The 18,846-nt window shown below is 41.0% G+C and overlaps 1 protein-coding gene across 7 annotated transcripts; it reads left to right on the forward strand.

Annotated features, from left to right (window-relative positions):
• Nucleotides 1–623: 623 nt before the first annotated feature.
• LOC103633193 (uncharacterized) lies at nucleotides 624–13,900 on the forward strand. Of its 7 annotated transcripts, XR_004851558.1 has the most exons (15): nucleotides 626–2,602; nucleotides 2,687–2,768; nucleotides 3,057–3,148; nucleotides 3,604–6,129; nucleotides 7,025–7,193; nucleotides 7,636–7,721; nucleotides 7,835–7,911; nucleotides 8,043–8,076; nucleotides 8,190–9,410; nucleotides 10,013–10,083; nucleotides 10,289–10,468; nucleotides 11,072–11,112; nucleotides 11,351–11,425; nucleotides 11,714–11,914; nucleotides 13,698–13,900. XR_004851558.1 is itself a non-coding variant. In XM_020541369.3 (6 exons), exons 2-6 carry the CDS (start codon nucleotides 10,002–10,004, stop codon nucleotides 11,756–11,758), a joined length of 423 nt encoding a protein of 140 aa, XP_020396958.1. In that variant the 5' UTR covers nucleotides 7,931–9,410; nucleotides 9,539–10,001; the 3' UTR covers nucleotides 11,759–13,900. The 7 variants fall into 7 exon arrangements, 1 of the variants encoding a protein (XP_020396958.1); XR_002263755.3 differs by having other exon boundaries at nucleotides 8,043–9,410; XR_004851559.1 differs by having other exon boundaries at nucleotides 8,043–9,410; nucleotides 11,723–11,914.
• The last annotated feature ends 4,946 nt before the right edge of the window (nucleotides 13,901–18,846 follow it).

Here is an 18,846-nt window from a genome sequence, read left to right on the forward strand (position 1 = left end):
TATTCACTCATGGAGTCTGATTCATTTTATTACATCATTTGGCATTTTGGTTTTGTTGTAGATACCCGACATCGAGGTCTAGATTGCATGCATATATCAGTAAATAAAAATTCTCTAATGCAGTCAGTATAATTCTTCTTGCATAGATACCATTTTATGTATCAGTGTAGGTACTTGGACCCCTTTTTGTATGCTATGATCAACATAAGTTTAGTACAGATTACAACAAAAGTGGAAGCACTTTTGGTGTCTCTTTTCAAGTGGGTTTATTATACAATTTTACTATATCATATCATTTCTTACATATGTAGCAACTTGAGACAAAACAAATCTTCTTGTACATGTCGACCTCTTCTTAGACTATGTTCATCGACACAACAACCAAGGGAATACGACAGTGGTGAGGGACGGGTAGAGAAGAGGTATAGTGCGGCTGCCTCAGTTCTTCGAATCTGGCCATGGGTCATGGCCGCACATAAAGGGGAGAGGAATGATATCGACTGTACCTACTGTTTGTTAACCAGCCAGCCACCAAAAACTTGAGATTGGAATGGGATAGATAAGGCACAAGCTAACAGTACGCCTCTCATTTTTTAGACCAACAATCAATTCGATACATCATGTGACTAGTGAAAAAAGCTTACAAAAAATCATTTTATCTTTCGGTCAAATATATGTTGTGTAAAGTACTTTATTGTTTAGGGGGAAAACATGGTTCTTAAGGCGGTAAGGCGAGATAAGGCGTTGGACCACCGCCTAGACGCCTAGGTGATGCCTAAGGCAAGCAAGGTGACGCCTTATCAACTTAAGAATCAGCAAAGCAACCCCATGGAGGAGGAAGAAAAAGAAAAAAAAGGAGAAGGAAGGGTAGGAGGCCCAGCCCACCAGCCAGCCATAGTCCTTCCTCTGGCAACCCCAGGTTGCTTCTCTCCCCTACCATTCAGTTGCTGCCCCGATTGAGCCACCGCCGCCTCAGATTCATCGTCGTCGCCGACGATTTGGATGCTACCGCCGACGATTCGGATGTCGCCGCCCTGGATTTGGCCTCCGCCACCCTGGATTTGGCCTCCGCCGCTCCCGATTCGGCGCTGCCAACCCCGAAATGGCGCCGCCCCTTCCCCTTCCCCTTCCCCTATGTCATCTTGTTGATTCTTACCTAGGCGGCGGGGACGCCTTGGATCTTTCGGGCGTCTGAACGCCTAGGTGACGCCTTTAAAACAGGGGGGAATTTGTTCCCACATATTACTTGCAGTCAAAGATCGACAACTTAGTTGCTACTATTATCAATATACTTCCTTATTCTGAATGCCTACATATCAACAGTAATGTTTTTTTGGTTCTGAAAATTTGTAGTCTAAACTGACTCCTCGTATTTATGGCAGAAGGTACTTCCATTTCTGTTTCTGCCCCAAGCCATACCTACTATGATTTATAGTTATTATCACTTTTTTCATGCATTTATGCTGACGATCAGTATATACCAACTCTGTTGTTTGAACTAGATGCTTTCGTACTTCGTCTGATCAAGTCCATTTAGGTTTGCCCTAAGTCAAACTATTTTACCTTTGACTATCATTTTCTAAAACTTAATAGAGTGATGACACAATCCACATTATTACTAGGTTTATTATGAAAAGGGGCAATATATTCTTGACAATATCTCTACTACTTATTAAGTAAGCAATAGTAGTCTACCTCTGATTGTTCTGCCTTTGACCTGTTCTGCCACCGCCCCGTTCTGCCATCGACAGACAGTCCCGCGCCGCCCAAAAATATGAGTAACAGACAACACACTAACACTTTTAGTTTGAGCAACAGACAACACACACTAACGCTTATAAGCCATGTTTCTACGCTCTCCATGGCCAATATGGGACTAATAAAAAAACCCATAGCAATGTCGCGGTTTATGCAGCCCAGTTTGTGCGGCCCAACAGTTGGTGCGGCCCATTGTTGTCGATTTGTGCGTTCACATCTTCTCCCTGGCAACTGCTTCCGTCGTCTCCACCACCGTCCCACGTTCTCCTCCCTCCGCCTCTCGCTCTGCGCACATCCCCATGCCCACGCCGAGCGCTTGCGCCTCACCGCCCCCGTCGCAACCGCGGCCGTGGCGGCGTCGACGACCTCCCCCGACTTTCCCGCCGTGGGCGCCGTCCTAGGGAAGCCCACAATGCTCGTAGGTAGTGGCCGAGAAGATCGGAGCCGCGAGGTTCATGCTGAAGGCTCGTCCATCCTCAGCGCCGCCACCTCGCCCCCGTCCTCGGAGCCGTCGTCTCCACCCTGTCCTCGGAGCAGCATACACCATCGCGTCCTCGAGCACCCCCGAGATCTCGCTCCTTCCTCTGCAACTGTAGCCGCCCGGCGTCTCCCCCTCCGCGTGAGCTGGCCCCTCACCGCTCGGGCCCCAGACCTCCTCCTCCAGAGCTTCACCGCCCGTCCTACCGCCGTTGGCCAACCGTTTGGTGGCCCCAGACCTCCTCCAGAGCTACCGACGACTACGACTGTCCAGGAAAGGTGCATTCGAGCCCCCAGATCTACATTGACCCCCTTTCCTCGTATATGGGCTATAACTGCTATCGAATCCTTGAAGCCAAAGCTAAAGGTGAATTTTAGCTCAACTGCACTACACGTTTTTGCTTGCAGGTTTCATACATTGTAGTTAAAGCAAGTTGTTTGTTGCTTGCAGAGAACGCCCCATCACCAGCTTCCCCCTCGCAAGCCGACCTATGCGTCCAACTGAGTTGAAGACAATGCAAAAAAAGATCTAGGTATGTGCCCGTGCAGGGTGTCCGTGCGTTGTTAACCATGCAGTATTTGGCATCATTTGAATTTGGAGAAGAAATTTCCAATGTGTTTGGAGATTTGAAAGATGACAATGGATCCGATACTGGCATTAATTTTGATAACATTTTTTGGGCAATAGTCCATTTTATGCATATACAATTAAAGGTAGTGCGTTTCAAAAAGAAGGGGATGATAGTATATCATTTTAGCACATGATAGGGGAATGCTTCCAATTATTTACTTGGTGCTTATCGGGATGTTTGTTGTCACAGGAGCTTCTGAAGTATAGGGATGCAGCACAAATGGTTGATGTTGAAACCACGCAAGAAGCTGCTATGGCAGAGATCCTTGTTCGATGTTTAAGGTAATTTTTTTCCAAGCATATAACTTGTACTATCTTGCCACTACTAATTTATATGTAGTTCAAGCCTTTAAGGCGTCCAAAACTGCCACCATATGAACACTCTCTACTTGATAGGTATGCTCTGCAATTTATAAAAAAGAAATGAACAAAACATGTCAATATTGTAAAATTTGGTATTATGCAATTTGAGGGCACACCAAAAGACACATATCATGCTCCTGCATAAGCATTGCTGCATGTGGGGTTGCAGCCATGCACTGTTCGTCCTAACTGAAGGACCACGAGCTACCTGGTAGCTTTTATTGCAGATTATTTGTCACCAGCGTTGTCAGCACGCTGATAGCTAGCTATGCTTGTACTTTTAGTAACACTATGGGTTTCTGAATTAGATTCATTAGATTACGCTGACAGTTTGGTGCCGATGCTGACGGAAACCAGAAAATTTGTGTTTTTAGGTTGCTGCAATTGCGGTGGGTGGGGTGGCGGTCGCGATGGGCAATCCTCGACTGAGTTAATCCTGATCACAGGCAAGACGGGTCCAAAAGGCTCCTTCCCTGCGATCCTCAAGTCAGGGTAGACATGATCCAACAGCAACGACCAGATAAGGATGCATTCTCTCCTGTACTCCTGGTAGAAGGTTGCTCCTTTCCATCCTTCACTATGCTTGCCGCAACCAAATCCATATTTGCATCCTCTAGCACAATGCAAGCATCTCCCCCCCCCATGCTCCATCTGAAGAGAGACCATTCCAGTCTTCTTTGCGTATTTTGCGTCTTTATTAAAAAATAAAACTTTATGTGTAATTTAGCGTCTTCGTTAAGGACATCTTAGAAAAGTAGAATTTTTATGGAACTGGACGCATCACGCTGATAGAATTCATGGGGAAAGTTGTGTGGTTGCCAGAACGAAGCACAGGTCTAGGCGTGTGGCCAGAGAATAGGGAAAAAATACATCTGGAAGTCATGTAAACCAACACGTTTATATGATAACCTTAATGTATATCAGACATTCGTGAAAAAAATCAGAAATTCATCCGGAAATTCGGTGAAGTGCTAATCGCTTGCGGCTTGCCTGCCGGTCTTGTGGTTTTGTGCTGCTCCCGCTGTCCGCGGATGCTCTCCATGGAAGCCTCTCCCCGGTTCCTTGATGGAAGGTGAATAGGTGATTGATTTCTCGATTTGGGCCGATTGGAGCAATTTTTGGCCGATCTGGGGGGCAATCTGTTGGCCGGATTGATTTCTCAATTGTGCTGGCGAGTAGCATGCGTGCTGCCAAGGAGCATGCACGCGTACATGGCGAGGAGCCAGGGCACAATCTGTTGGCCTGATCGACCACCGCAGTGCTCCCCATTGTCGTTCGATGTAATCGCTGTCGCCAAGGGTCATCTCGACGTACATGTGAATTTTTCCGTGTTTTCAGGTTCCCTTCGATTTCAGGTCAACATTTGTTATCTCCATGTAGATTGTCACGATGCTACTGGAGAAAGGGCTCTACTGCGAGTAGGTAGATCTTTGCGCGTTCTCTGATTCGAAAGTTATCATCGAGTATTAACTAAACAATCAGCTACTAGGCACTTGAAAGGAGCTTGAGGCACCTCAAGACTGGAGGAGTTCCAGCATCCTCAGCTTGTCAGCCTAGGCTCTGGTAGGTTCTGCATCGCAGGGTTCTTTCAACCTTTGAATCCCATGGCCATCAGCAATACCAGCCTGAATATTCATAGCTGTTACTAGTGTTGCCATTATGTATGTTTGGTAGCCTGGTAGGTGTGACACTAGCTTGCTACTGAACCAGGAAAACCTGTAGATGAAACCTGGGATCAGGAGAACCCAGTCCAAAGGTCAAACAGAGTCGGTCTTCACGACAGGTTCAGCATCTGGGTCCTATGTTATCCTTCAGTTTGAGAAACATGACTCTGATGAGGATTCAGAGGAGAAACCTGACTCTGATCTGATGACAATTTGAAGGAACAATCAGGCTCAACTCAGAGAATGCACACCCCCTGCATTACATTTATCGTTCTTCGTGTAACGTCCCTTATGAATGAGTGAACGTACATTATGGGAAGTCGTTGCAATTGTTTTGAGCTGTGAGTTGTAGCTGGAACATTTCTAAAAGGTATTAGTAGGTGGCTTGCTGCAGCAAACTTGAACACACAAGCAACAAACATATGCTTCAGGTCCTTGATGCTACCAACAAGTTTGCAATCCTATCTTTACAAATTTCACCTATGCATCTACTCGTCTGACTGTACAATTTTCGTTTTCAGAATTTATAGCAGCTAAAAATATCATCACTTTGTGCATTGATTGGGCCCATTTTTATATATTTTCAATTCTTTGTTTGATTATTACAGGTAAACTTTTTTAATACTTTTGTTCACCGGATGGTAGGAACAGATGATATACCACAAATGTTTTCGACCTAACAAAGAGGGCATAGAAAGTAGAAGTTGGTTGCTCTTTAAAGCACCAGTTTCAAGTAGCCATCAGCTAAAACCTGCCATTGATGAAACAAGGTGAAAATGCAGAATGGCCTACTTAGAGATAGCTGCACTATCGATGCATCTACATCATTTTGGACTATTATATGCCCTCTTTGCATATTTATGCCATATAAACATATAGGACACCCTCCGTAATGGTTGATCTTGTCTACTGTGCTTTGGAGTTCCTTTCAACTTTGCTTGGAGCCTTTCATGCCACTGATGGTCATGTGCCTCCGCCCAGAAATTCAGTTTCTGACTGAAACTCTTCCCTTTTTCTTGCTTTCATACTTTTGTCAGTGGTGATGCCTGACGCGGAGCATATTTTGTCATCAACCTTGGTTGTGCGGTTGTGCCAATCCTAAACGGTGGTGGTTTGAATCATCATGGTTCACTGGTTTTCACAATATTGGGATTCTTGGCAACCATGAGGACATAATGGGGTTCTTGGCTACCATGAGGACATTATGAGATTCTTGGCTACCATGAGGATAAGTTGGTATCCATCTTTTGCATAATCTTTTACTGCCCGACGTGCCATTTGGAAAGTGGGGGAAATCTGTGCATCTAAAAAATCAAACATATTTAGCAAATGCATTCTCAAAATATTCACCCAGATGACAATTGCATGCTTTGTACATGGCTAAATTGGCCACTAACTCCTAGCTAAATATTTTGTTTTGGTGCCTTGATGTCGTTAAACACAATAAGAAAAAAAATTATAGTGCACTTAAAGGTTGTTCGTGTGTCAGACACATTTTATTTTTTTTGAGAACATCTGTACATAGCAACCCATCAAGTGAGGTATAAAACTAAGGCGCAACTACTTTAGAAGCTACCTAAATGGTTACATTCTTATATCGTCACAGATACCAAATTCTCGCCCATTCTTGTCGGGTTTTGTTTTGGTGCCTTGATGTCGTTTGTAAGCTTACTTGAATTAGTAAAGGAAGTGTTTCCTATAGACACTGATCTGATACTACCCTGTCTTTTCTATAACTGTCAAGGAATTCAAAGAGAAATATCTGCCTTGACCTTATGTGATTAATCTAATGGATGAACTGACCTTGAAAGGAATCACACATTATTATGCTTTTGTTGAAGAAAGACAGAAAGTTCATTACCTAAATACACTTTTCTCAATGGTATAGTAAAACATTGGCTCTTATGTTTTCTGTTTCATCCACAGTTAAGTATAAACTAATACATTTCATGTGTTTTTTCCAACTTCAAATTAACCACTGTATTATATTCTACAACTATGTGAATAGAGTTGAGCTATTGGCTAAGAAAATAATTGAACTCGATTATTCATGTCATTTTCACTGTTGCTGTTTTCGCTATTTTTCTTGTTAATTTTTGGAGTGAATTGTCCTTTCCCTTTGTCTTTGCAGATGCGCAGAGGGAGGAGAAGAATGTGGAAAAAATGTCAGGGTGGCTACCAAGTGCAATGATATGGAATCTGCAAAGCTATGGCCAGTCTGATCTTCTTGTTTTCTATTAAAGCGTTCCTTTCTTGTAGCATGGATTACTGGGATTCTGACATTAGCACAATTTGTCAAGGTGAATCTTGGAGTAATGTAGATACAAATCAAAGTCATCTCCTGTTGCTAAATAAGGTTTTAGAATTGATGTTCATTTTTGTTAGACTACCCGTCTAGGGTTTGTGTTATTCCCCGTGTAATGACCGTTATACCCCTGTGTAATGGGCCTTGGCCCAGTTACTCTCTCTATTTAATATCACTCCCAACCCCTGATTAGGGTATGGGTTCCTATTCTAACAATTTTCTTGTCTAATGTGGATTGGGTGCTATTACATTCTCCTTAGCTGGTTGTGGAAATAACTGAGTTTTTTTCTCTTTGTTTTTTTTTGTGGACTTTGTTTTTTCATTTAGCAACCTATGTTGGTTTTATGATTTTCATGGACCACAAAAATAGTTATGTATTCTGTTTCATACATTCATGTCTATATAACAATTTATTTGAAGGGCATTTATCTGTGCAGGGAGAGTTTTATAATTATTCTGGTTGTGGAAATAACTTCAATTGTAATCATCCTGTAATCCGTGGATTTATAGAGGATTGCTTGAGGTACAAATTTGTATATAACTTCTATTAAATTGCTCCTAATTTCCTTCTGTCACTTGTCATTCTATTAGATGGTGCAATTGTTTATACACTAATAACTGAGTTTGATGTTGCAGATACTGGGTAACAGAAATGCATGTTTATGGTGTTCGTTTTGACCTTGCATTGCATCTACAATGACCAGAGGATGCAGGTAAAATGATATTTTTATTTTCTCTGTATTTTGTCTTTTTAGGTATTTCTTAATAAATCAATCTTTCATTCTATGCATTAGGACTCAGTTTTCCTAAAGCTTGTTTTAGGTATGTTCTTAATCTTTTTCAGAACAGCGCCGCTTCCTGATCCTGCCTTCGTTGTTGTGAGTACTGCATCAAATAAACGGAGATGATCAGATGAATATATCAGCTGTCTTACTCGACTGCTGACCTCAGGACTGAGAATATGTGGTGCCGCTTCAATGGCTATTTGCAGGTCAGGCCGTGTGTATGTCGTCGACACAGCGACAGACCCAAGGGCGCCATCCTTGCAATAGGTGGTTGAGTCCGAGGACATTGCTGAGAATACTGGGCTTGGGTTCCCTCACATGTCTCATTGCCTTGCGTCTGGCGACATTATGATTTCTTGCCTTGGGGACAAGGAGGGGAATGCAGCTGGCAATGGCTTCCTGCTGTTGGATTCAGAGTTTAATGTCAAAGGACGGTAAGTTCTTACCGTTTAGGCCCATCAGTGTTGAAGTGTAACATGTTACTATGCCCAATTGCAGAGCATAGCCTGTTACTGTTGAATCACATCATGCTGTTATACACTTTGCCATGTCACAGTAACATAAGAGCACACGATCCATACTTGTATGATGGGTGTGATTCATGTAATGTGCTCTAAAATAGCTGCAGAGTTTAGTACGATTATCTTTAGTCCTGAGATTATCTTTACATAGTAGTATTTTCAACAGGTAAATTTGGTACGATTGTAAGAAGGCAAGAATAACTTTTTACTCCATTTCAGTTTCTTTGAATCAGTTGAGGACATTCAAGCTTCTGAGTAGGTTGAGCTAGACTGCTACAGAGTTGGTGCATTTGATTCTTGAAAGTGGGTCCTAGATACAAATACTCACTAGCATATTCCTTTATGTGATGTACCATAAATATGTATTTGAACATATATAGATGCTATCATTCACCGTCCATACACATTTTATTATGATTTTGCAGAGACATTTAAAGAATTGAAAACCAAAATTAATACTAAGTTTCTTATCACCGGACTTCTGGTGACAAGTTAGTAATATCTAGCTATCATGTCGGGCAAAGAAGACGGGCAGTATGCCCCGCTCCGACATGCCCAGCAACTGGTATGAGTCGCTGCTCATCTCCGCCACGAACATGCCCATGTTTTACATCTGGTGGCTTCAGTTTTTTACCCTGATATTGTGCTAGCTTTGGTACGATTCTTTCATGATATGGTTAACTACAAGTTCTACTACTGCTAGATTTGTATGACTGTGTGATATCCAAATTAATACTTTTGTATTATTCCCGTGACAAATTTAAAGTTTTCTAAGAGTTTTAACTCATGAATTTGATGATGAAGTGTTGGCAGTTGGAGCTCCAAGCCTCTCTGAGATGGCAACCGAGCAATAGCTGACTGTCTTCGATGCGACATTGCAGTTGGTATGATAGACTAAAATAACAGGTAAATTTGAATGTTTGAATTTGCCTAAATATGTCAAAACTTCTTTTTATTTACAAAAACGTATCAACAAAAATCACGAGAATTTGAGAACATGGTGCTTTTGCTTTTATCCTATGTTTTCCTGTTAGGTCTATTTAAGTCAGACCATTTTGGTGACCGATTAGGCACTTATGGTTTAGCTGAATACTAAATGGAAGGAGAGGGGAATTCCTAGGTTAGTTTTTTTTATCATTTACATAATTTCCTTTCCATTTGTATTTAGAGGGTCAAATAGACTTTTTCCAATATCTAAGGAGCGCACACATTTATATGAGAATTACGCATGGGGCTTATTTTGGTCATGGATCCAATGCTGCTCTTTGTTTTATACTACTGGAGCAGAGCTCATGTGCCTTACCGCAAGGTAATTAAATTAGAGATGCATGGTAAACTGTCAAGTGTGTGTTTTTACTACAAGTGCATGGAGAGCATTAATCAAAGAGCAACACCAAGTAATCTTTCACTATTTTCTTTGTTGTAACATTACTACTCATTACTAGCATGATGGCAACCTTTTGATGCAATTAACATGTCCATGATTGAATACTTTGCATGTGTGACAGTGGGGTTCATGTCATCAGTTGCTTGGACAATTATATCATGGAAGTGATTGATGCGTCTTTGCCCTTGCAAGGTCGGCTGTCTCCCTATACTACTATAATTCACCTATTGTCCTTTTTTGTAGCACTAGACATTCTGAAACTCTAGCACATCACATGAAGGCCATTACATGCCAAACTTTGAATTTGTAGCTAATCTGTGACTGTTACATGCCAAACTAAAGGATAATTTGATTATCTCTAGAGTTCATACTGTTCCTGAATGTCAATCATGCACAGACCAAACAGGAGCAAATAATCCAATATTATGTTTGAGATCAATTCATTGGAAAAACATAAACCAAGATTATGGCGTGGTGGAGGTGAGCTTTAGCGGCAGAGGCGGCAGCGACCCCGACGCGTACGCTGTGGTGCTCAAGAGGAAGCTCGACCTGTACTATGTCGTCGTCGCCAAATTCGGTGTGGTTTCTCTTTCCAATGAATTCCCACCAGCTTGGATTTTTTTCTCAGATCTTCTAATCATCTTTTTGTCGTAGCTAAAACACTGTAGGTGTAGTCTATTGAGTTACAATACTGAAAAAAATATGATTCCGGAATTGATTTTTTTTCTGTTGTTTGAACTTTAAACATCAATAATTTGTTTTGCATGATTAATGATCAACCTGTCATCTCTTATTTCTTCCCTTCTATGTTGTTTCCCATTGTGAATAATTTCCCTTTCGTAGTTCTGGAATTACCTTTTTATATATGTAAGTTCAGTAAATGACATGATGCCGCTCTTTAATACGGTCCCAAGTTAAATAATCTGATCTTGGCATCCTCCTCTGCCCCAAAATCTCGTCGGCCGAGCTATGGTGAGTGCGCCTTCTCTGACCCTGGGCTTTCTCACGGCCGGGTTTCTCTCTGGTAGTCTCAAGGCTTATCTCCTCCTCCTTAGTAAACAAAGTAACTTGCTAGAACATACATCAAACATCTCGTTATGCTTAGTTTGGTATTTCTTCCTAGCGAGCTGACCCTTTGTTCTTACAATCTCTCATACGATTCATGTGGAATTGAATGCAGCGGCTGGTACTTCAGCAGGCCGTCCAAGGACCTTCGCCAAGGTTTCCACACTTTTCTTTATTTTCTATTGATGTTCATTTAACAATTGCTGCTTCTCTTTTGAACTTTGATTCAACAATTAACTTGCTTAATTTGCACAAGGAACTTGTTCCAAGCTCTGTTTGGTTGTAGTTTAATTATGTCCATAAATGATTAAAAAAATGAGTTTAGCCTGCTCTTTTGATTAATCAAAACGCGTATTATTTGGTAGCTGACTTGTTTTCTATAATCAAAATACAGCATGATGAGAAGGATGTCTACAGTAGAAGGGGGCACCAGAAGAAGAGAATCATAAGATTTTATGAAACCAGTAAGGTATTATATCATTTTGAAACCAGTAAGATATTATATCACGGCCGAGGCCTCGCCCGCGCCCGACAAGCGGCAGCGTCTCCTCACGGCCGGGTTTATAACTTCTTGCGTACCATATTTCTAGACGATCACAGTATAAGGACACTATTTTTGCTTTAGTAGCTTGCTGCCAGTTAGTTATAAGATGGTTGCTAGCTGCATATGCTTACTGCTTGGTTCTCAATTACTTCTTGCGTATCATATTTTTCATTTCTTTTCTATCTTCTGATTAATTCTTCATATACCATTAAGATGTTGCAGAGTCTGTGCGCTAGGGAGATGCAAGGCCATTTGTAGAGGAAGCTGTGCTGCAAGTATCTGACTGGGGTTTCAACTTATCTAACATCCAAATGTAGAAGAAAGAGTCTCAAAGATTTTTTGAACTCATCAAGTCTCTGTTCAATCAGGCTAAAAGAGTGGGTGGGATTTCTGGGCCCAATCCCTATATGGCAGGTTTGTAATCTCTTCTCTAAAACTAAAAGTGATCCGAGAGCATGACAGAGTTTAGTAGAAGCTAAAGAAAATTACTCCATCTATTTCACACATAGCATGCTTGCACATAATGGCGTCATTTAGATGGTATTCTGTAGTTGCCTAGCATCTGAGCTCTTTAGTTTATGTTTATTTGGCCATACTGTAAGAGTCTATGTATACCACATTAGATGGCTTCAAGAAATCTGTAACAGCACAGTTGAAAGGCTACGCCAATAGTAGTTGTAGCTGATTTATCTTGGTTTTGCATGATTTAGGAAACTTGGCGCACACATGTAGGTAGTGTCGTAATTGGTTTTGTATGTATTAACAAATAGCAACTCCCAAATGGCATAAAGAATAGGGAAATGGAGACATTAGAAAAGCACCATGTCGTGAAATCTCAGTCGCATGTGAGGTGAGTTATTTTTGTTGTTCATGTATGTCATTAATATGTATGTACAAGTTTGTACTCCAATAATCATGTTTTACATTATGCGGGGTAATTGTAAGGACTACAGTACTTTCGTTTTGATTAAATGGGGTCTATATTTTTTCTATCCTTGTCTTTCCATGTTCTTCTGAAGCACCATTGAATCTTTGCACAAGTAATTGTCGCCTACCTTCATGTGCCAAGTGTTACTTTATGTAGCTCATTGTGTATTAACTTGCTGATTTCCTTAAGAAAAATATGAGGACGAAGCACAAGCAAATAAGTACTACATGGTTCAGGTGCCTGTCTCTCACCTTGTTGAAGTCTAGAAGATCATGCTTTTCCTAGATGTAAAAATGTCCAGAAATTTATGTATGGCTAGGTTCACAGATGAATTACGAAATATTTTCTCATAACAGTATAACACACATTTGTACATAAATTATTGTGGTATTATATGTTTCCGTTGCAACGCACGGGCACTCACCTAGTTGCTATATGAAGTGTCATACTAAGAGAATGTTGATTGAATGGACGAGTGTATTATTTTAGTAGTTAGTGGTGCTTGTTTAGAACTAAGATTGCAAATACGCTGAGATGATTTGGGTATTATCATACAAGCCAAGCTGCAAATATGGAACCATGCAGCTTCCATAATTAGTCAAGTTATCTTTGGTCCTGCTTTTAATTCTTGGATTCCAAAGTCATGTTTGGTTAAGACAAGGACATATGACACTGTATAGTCTACATCCTTTTATTCTCTCTAATAATATGTTATTATATAAATTGTTATAATTTCAAGCTAGGGACTGATTATGCTCTGATTTACTGAATTATGAATTCCCACTTTGTCATGAAAACTATTTCAATTTCACCATGGTCCGGGCAATGTAAGGTAGACTCCAATGCTGAGCAAAAAGTTGGTTATATACAGTGACTTCACAATTAGAGTTCATATTGAAAAATTCATGTAGTAAAATAAAAATGTTCTCCACATTTTAATGCTCCAGTCTCTCAACCATGCAAAATTGTATGTAATCTTTTACAACTCTTTGTTTGTACACATCATTCTTTATGCATGTTTTGAGTTATGTTTAAATTGACCACTATCTTTGGCTTTTTGCATAGTGAGAATAAAACAAATAGCAATGTATAGACACTGCTACTTGTTCTTTACTATCATGTAAAACAAATGCCTGTTCTTTACTATCATGTAAGTTGTATATACTTCAAATCAATGAATGATGCACCTAAGGCTTGGGTTTTTACTTTTTGAGTATTAATCCATGTAAACAATGAACTAAAACCCTTCTTACCTGTCATGTTTTGCAGGTGCAATGGTCTGGCTTTTGATAAACTCGAATGTAAGGGTGGCTAGCTACGACAAGCCTTGTTGCTGGCTTATAAATTTGGCTTCCAAGTGTGGTCCTGTTGATGATGTAAGACAGCTAGAATCCAAACATTATGACATTGTTTCGTTTATTCAAATGCTAAAGGATCCAATTTTCACAACAGAGTATTGAGACAGATTTGAAGATGTACGACCATAGCTAGCTTGCGCCTATGATCGTGTATAATTGCAATAATCCTGACAAAATATGGTTGTGCTTTATATTTTGGCATATTGTGCACAAAAACAATTGTCTTCTATGACCATCGTGATTTATACATTTTCAAACAAAATTTTACGGCACTTCTTGTTGTGTTTTATGCTTCCACTAAAAAGCATAGTCTTACGGTGTTTTACACCAGATGTATGACACTTTTTTATGTGTTGCATCCGAAGCACCCTTCAGCCAATAGAAACCTTGTCTAAAGACCTTGCCAAGGAGTGACCTGGATCCGATGTGAGCTCCATATATTCCTGAGTGTATTTCTTTCATTAATTCTTGACATCCGGCTCTGGATAGACATTTTAGCAATGGGGAGCATGCTCCTTGCTTAAACAATTCCCCTTCTATGATCATATATGGCCTTGTTCTGGCATGCATCCTTTTTATGTAAGCTTCATCAGAAGGGTAATTGCCCTAGAGGAAGGATACAATTTTAGTTCTCCAGTCTTCGCTATGCACAGGCGAAATTGTAAGCACAACCCTTTCCATGAGTTCAATCGAAGGTGCTTTAAGAGTTTCAAAGAACACTTCTGGGGGGAGTGAGAGCCCCTGTACGACTAATTTGGCTAGCAAGTCTGCTTGTTCATTATCCTCTCTTGGGAGATTTTTTTACTAAAAATCCTTCGAATGAGGCTTCCATCCTTCGAACTATGTCAATATATTTTTCAAGCTTCGGATCCCTTGGCATGCTGCTTTTGTCAACCTGACCTGTGATTACTTGGGAGTCAGATTTAAGTATTGCTCTTTTATTCCCATGGCCTCAAGCTTTCGAAACCCCAATAGGACTGCTTCATATTCTGCAATGTTGTTTGTGCACTTGAATTCCAGCCTAGCTGCATAGCAGGTTCTTATTTTTTATGGTGAAATTAAAACAGTCGTTGCACCTGCGCTGAAGGTTCCCCACGAGCCATCATAGAACAATGTCCAAGCTTCATCATATATCAAATGTCCTTTTTCGTGAGCCCCTGGCGTCCAATCAGCAATGAAGTTTGTCAGTGCTTGAGATTGAATCGAAGATCGATGGACATAGTCAATAGTGAATTTATTCAACTCTACGACCCATTTGCTAACCCTTCCTGTGGATTCTCTATTTTTATGATATCTTTTAAGGGTTGGGACGAAGGTACTATTATATGGTAAGACTGGAAATAATGCCGAAGCTTCCTGGAGGTCATCAATACGGCATATAGTACCTTCTCCAACTCTGTGTAGTTTCTTTTTGATGGACTCAATACTTCGGAGACGAAGTAGACTGGGACTTGTCTCTTCGTCTGCCCATCTTGCTTTTCTTGAACCAGCATTGCACTGACTGCAACATGAGAGGCCGCTACATGCAATAACAGTGGAGCTCCTGATGAAGGTGGAGTTAAGGTATTTAACTATATAAGATATTGCTTCAAATCCTCGAAGGCTTTTGTTGAATTGGTCCCCATGGAAAGGCTTTAGTTGACTTTAGCACTTTAAAGAATGGTAGATTCTTCTCTGCTAATTTTGAGATAAATCTATTCAATGATGCCAGTCTGTTCGTCAATCTCTAGGCACCCTTTCTTGACTTCGACGGCTCTATCCGAAGTATAGCTTCTATCTTGCTTGGGTTAGCTCTGATATCTTTGTTGATACTAGGCATCCAATGAAATTTCCCTTCTTTACTCCGAAGAAACATTTTTCTATGTTCAGCTTAAGACCAACCTTCCTGAAGTTAGCAAATGTTTCTTGCAAATCAGTAATATGATTTTCTTGCTTCGTACTCTTGACTATGATGTCATCAACATATGTCAAGACATTCCTGTCAATTTGAGTACATAGAACCTTGGATATAATTCTGCTGAAGCTTCCTCCAGCGCTCTTGAGCCCCTCAGACATCTGAAGGTAGCAATAAGTTCCACTATGGGTTATGAAGGTTGTCTTGGGCTCATCTTCTTTCTTCATCCAGATCTGATGGTAGCCTGAGTAGTAGTCCAGTAGGCTCATGAGTTCCGAAGTGACTGTTTCATCTATAAGGGAGTCTATTCTTGGCAAAGGAAACTCGTCCTTCGGGCATGCCTTGTTGAGATCTGTGAAATCAATACACATTCTCCACTTTCTGTTGGCCTCTTTTACCATTACAGTATTGGCTAGCCATTCTGGATATGTCACCTCTCTGATTACTCTGGCACTTAGGAGTCTTTTGACTTCATTTCTTGCACCTTCGGCTTTGTCATCCAACGTCTTCTGAAGCTTCTACTTCCTTGGTTTGATGGTTAGATCTACATTGAGAGAATGCTCGATGACATCTCTATTGACACCACACAGATCATTGGCTGACCAAGCAAAGACATCTCTGTTGTTGAATAAGAAATTTGATAAAGCCTTTTCTTATTCCACAGATAACTGAGATCCAAACAACACTTTTTGTTAGACTATGTTTTCACACAGAGGCATGGACTTCGGCTGGTCCACGAATCTGCTTTATCTCTTATGTATTTGTGCTACTGGTGAGCTTCAGGTTCGTCTATGTTGTGAATGACCATGGAACCTGTCCAGTTTCCTTCGGCCCTTTTAGTAGCCTCTTGGCTTCCATGTACAACAATTGGGCCCTGATCTGATGGTATTTTCATGCTCAAGTACGCCGGGTGAAGTATTGCTTCAAAAGCATTTAATGTTTCTCTTCCAATGATTGCATTGTAAGGACAATCCATGTTTACAAATTACAATGTCAAACACAACTTGCTCAGTTCTGGTGTTGTGCACATATCCGAAGGTGATTGGCATTGTTATCTTTCCAAGTGTCGCTATTTGCTTTCCTTCGAATCCACATAGAGGGTGTGTTGCATCGTGTATCTTGTCCTCTTGCTCTTGCATTTGTCTGAAAGCTTTTGCAAAGATAATGTCTACTACACTACCTATATCCACCAGAACATTATGGACCAAAAACCCTTTTATGACACAAGATATGACCATGACATCATTATGAGGATAATCTTTGAGCTGAAGATCCTCTTGAGAAAATGTGATCGGCACATGAGACCATTTAGAATTGATGTAGGGTCTTTGCACCCCGACATGTTGTACCCTTCTTTGTGCTTCCTTCTTTTGCTTTTTGTTGGCCGGTTCGAAGCTTGAATCGCCTGTGATCGGAAGCACGAGCTTCGTCGCCGAAGGTGACGCGGCTTGATGACTTTGTGAAGCCATTGTCGTGGTCGTGGAAGTGAGTTCACCGGAGGTGGGCACTAATGTTATTTACTTGCTTTTGATTGCTGTGAACCAAAAACAAGGCAACACAAATGTTAAACGTTAAGTACTTTCGTCCTTCGAAACATTATCCTCTTTCATGGATAATGAACCTCGGACGAAGGTCATGAAAAACAAGTCTTCATTACTCATAGATATAATATTACAATGTAACACTATATTAATTATTTATCTCACATCACATGTCAAAACAACATTATAATACATATTACGCATTAATAAAATGTTAAAAAATGTATATTACATTTGTACCTTTGGCTTGCTCGAAGTGAAAAGTGTGAATACAATTTCTCCAATCAGCATGAATAGTATGAGATACTGTACATCTATTTATAGGCAAAGGACGCAGCCCAAACAAAAGTACATTTATGACCCTGACGTCAAGGATTAACGAGTCTTTTCCTTGCTGACTCAATGTCACGTATAACCTTCCTGACCATCTTGAGCCGAAGATCTAACTCTTCGGCGTTTTGTGCACACCTGTTGCAGCTTCGACGTTCAGTCCCTCTAGTTGCAAACAATTCCTTCATCCTGAGGACCTTCGACAGAGAAGGAGACCCCCAACATGCTCGAATAGGTCGTTTTGGAGAGTGGAAATCTTTCTTGACGCCTTAGATCAAGGTGATCAATTACTCAATCAGATCTCCCGTCTAGTATGATTTGGCAATTAGGGATTGAAGAAACATTGTATCCAAAATCAGTGTTTACAACATTCACACCTTCATCTTCCATGATCATGTTGTGCATGATTATGCAAGTAGTGATGACCTCAGTAAGACGGTTACGATCCCGTCTGTATGTTGGACCACGTAGAACCGACCATCATGCTTGTAGGACCCCAAAAGTGCGCTCAATATCTTTGGGATTGCTTTTCTTGCATTTGTGTGAAGTACATATTCTTTTCTTCGAAAGGGTGCCATATAGCTTAACAAAAGTGTGCCAGCTTGGATAAATCCCATTCGCTAGATAGTACCGAAAGTTGTAAGCATGGTCGTTGACTGTGTAATGAACAGGTGGCATACGACCGGATGTCATAGGGTCAAATAGAGAAGATCTATGTAGCACGTTGATGTCGTTGTTTGTACCAGGCATACCGAAGAATGCATGCCAAATCCATAGATCGTACTATGTGATCGCTTCTAGGATCATGCTAGGCCTCGAATTCCTACCACAAAACTGTCCCCACCACACAGTAGGACAGTTCCTCCACTCCCAATGCATACAATTTATGGACCCGAGCATCCATGGAAAACCCCTCAACGCGCTATGGTGCAGGATGCGTGCAATGTCGGTCTAGTTTGGTGTTCGAAGGTACCACCCACTAAAGTATGAAATGAGTGCGCGACAGAAATGGATAAGGCTTTGTCTAGCCGTGGACTCCCCTATATGTATATATTTGTCGACGGCATCAGTAGGAAGCCCGTAAGCTAGGGTTTGCATAGCTGCACATACTTTTTGAAGTGGTCTGAGACTAGGCATGCCTGTCGCGTCGTATTGTTGTGTGAAGAAAGAATCTTGCCCTGCAGGCCTTGGAGAATGCGGAGGAACAACAGACGACTCATGCGGAACCTGCAGTTACGAGGACACCTTGTTATAATAGGGAAACATTTGAACACATTGTAAGTAGTAGTTCTAGT

The sequence above is a fragment of the Zea mays genome, chromosome 7, assembly GCF_902167145.1.
Source record: "Zea mays cultivar B73 chromosome 7, Zm-B73-REFERENCE-NAM-5.0, whole genome shotgun sequence".
Taxonomy (NCBI): domain Eukaryota; kingdom Viridiplantae; phylum Streptophyta; class Magnoliopsida; order Poales; family Poaceae; genus Zea; species Zea mays.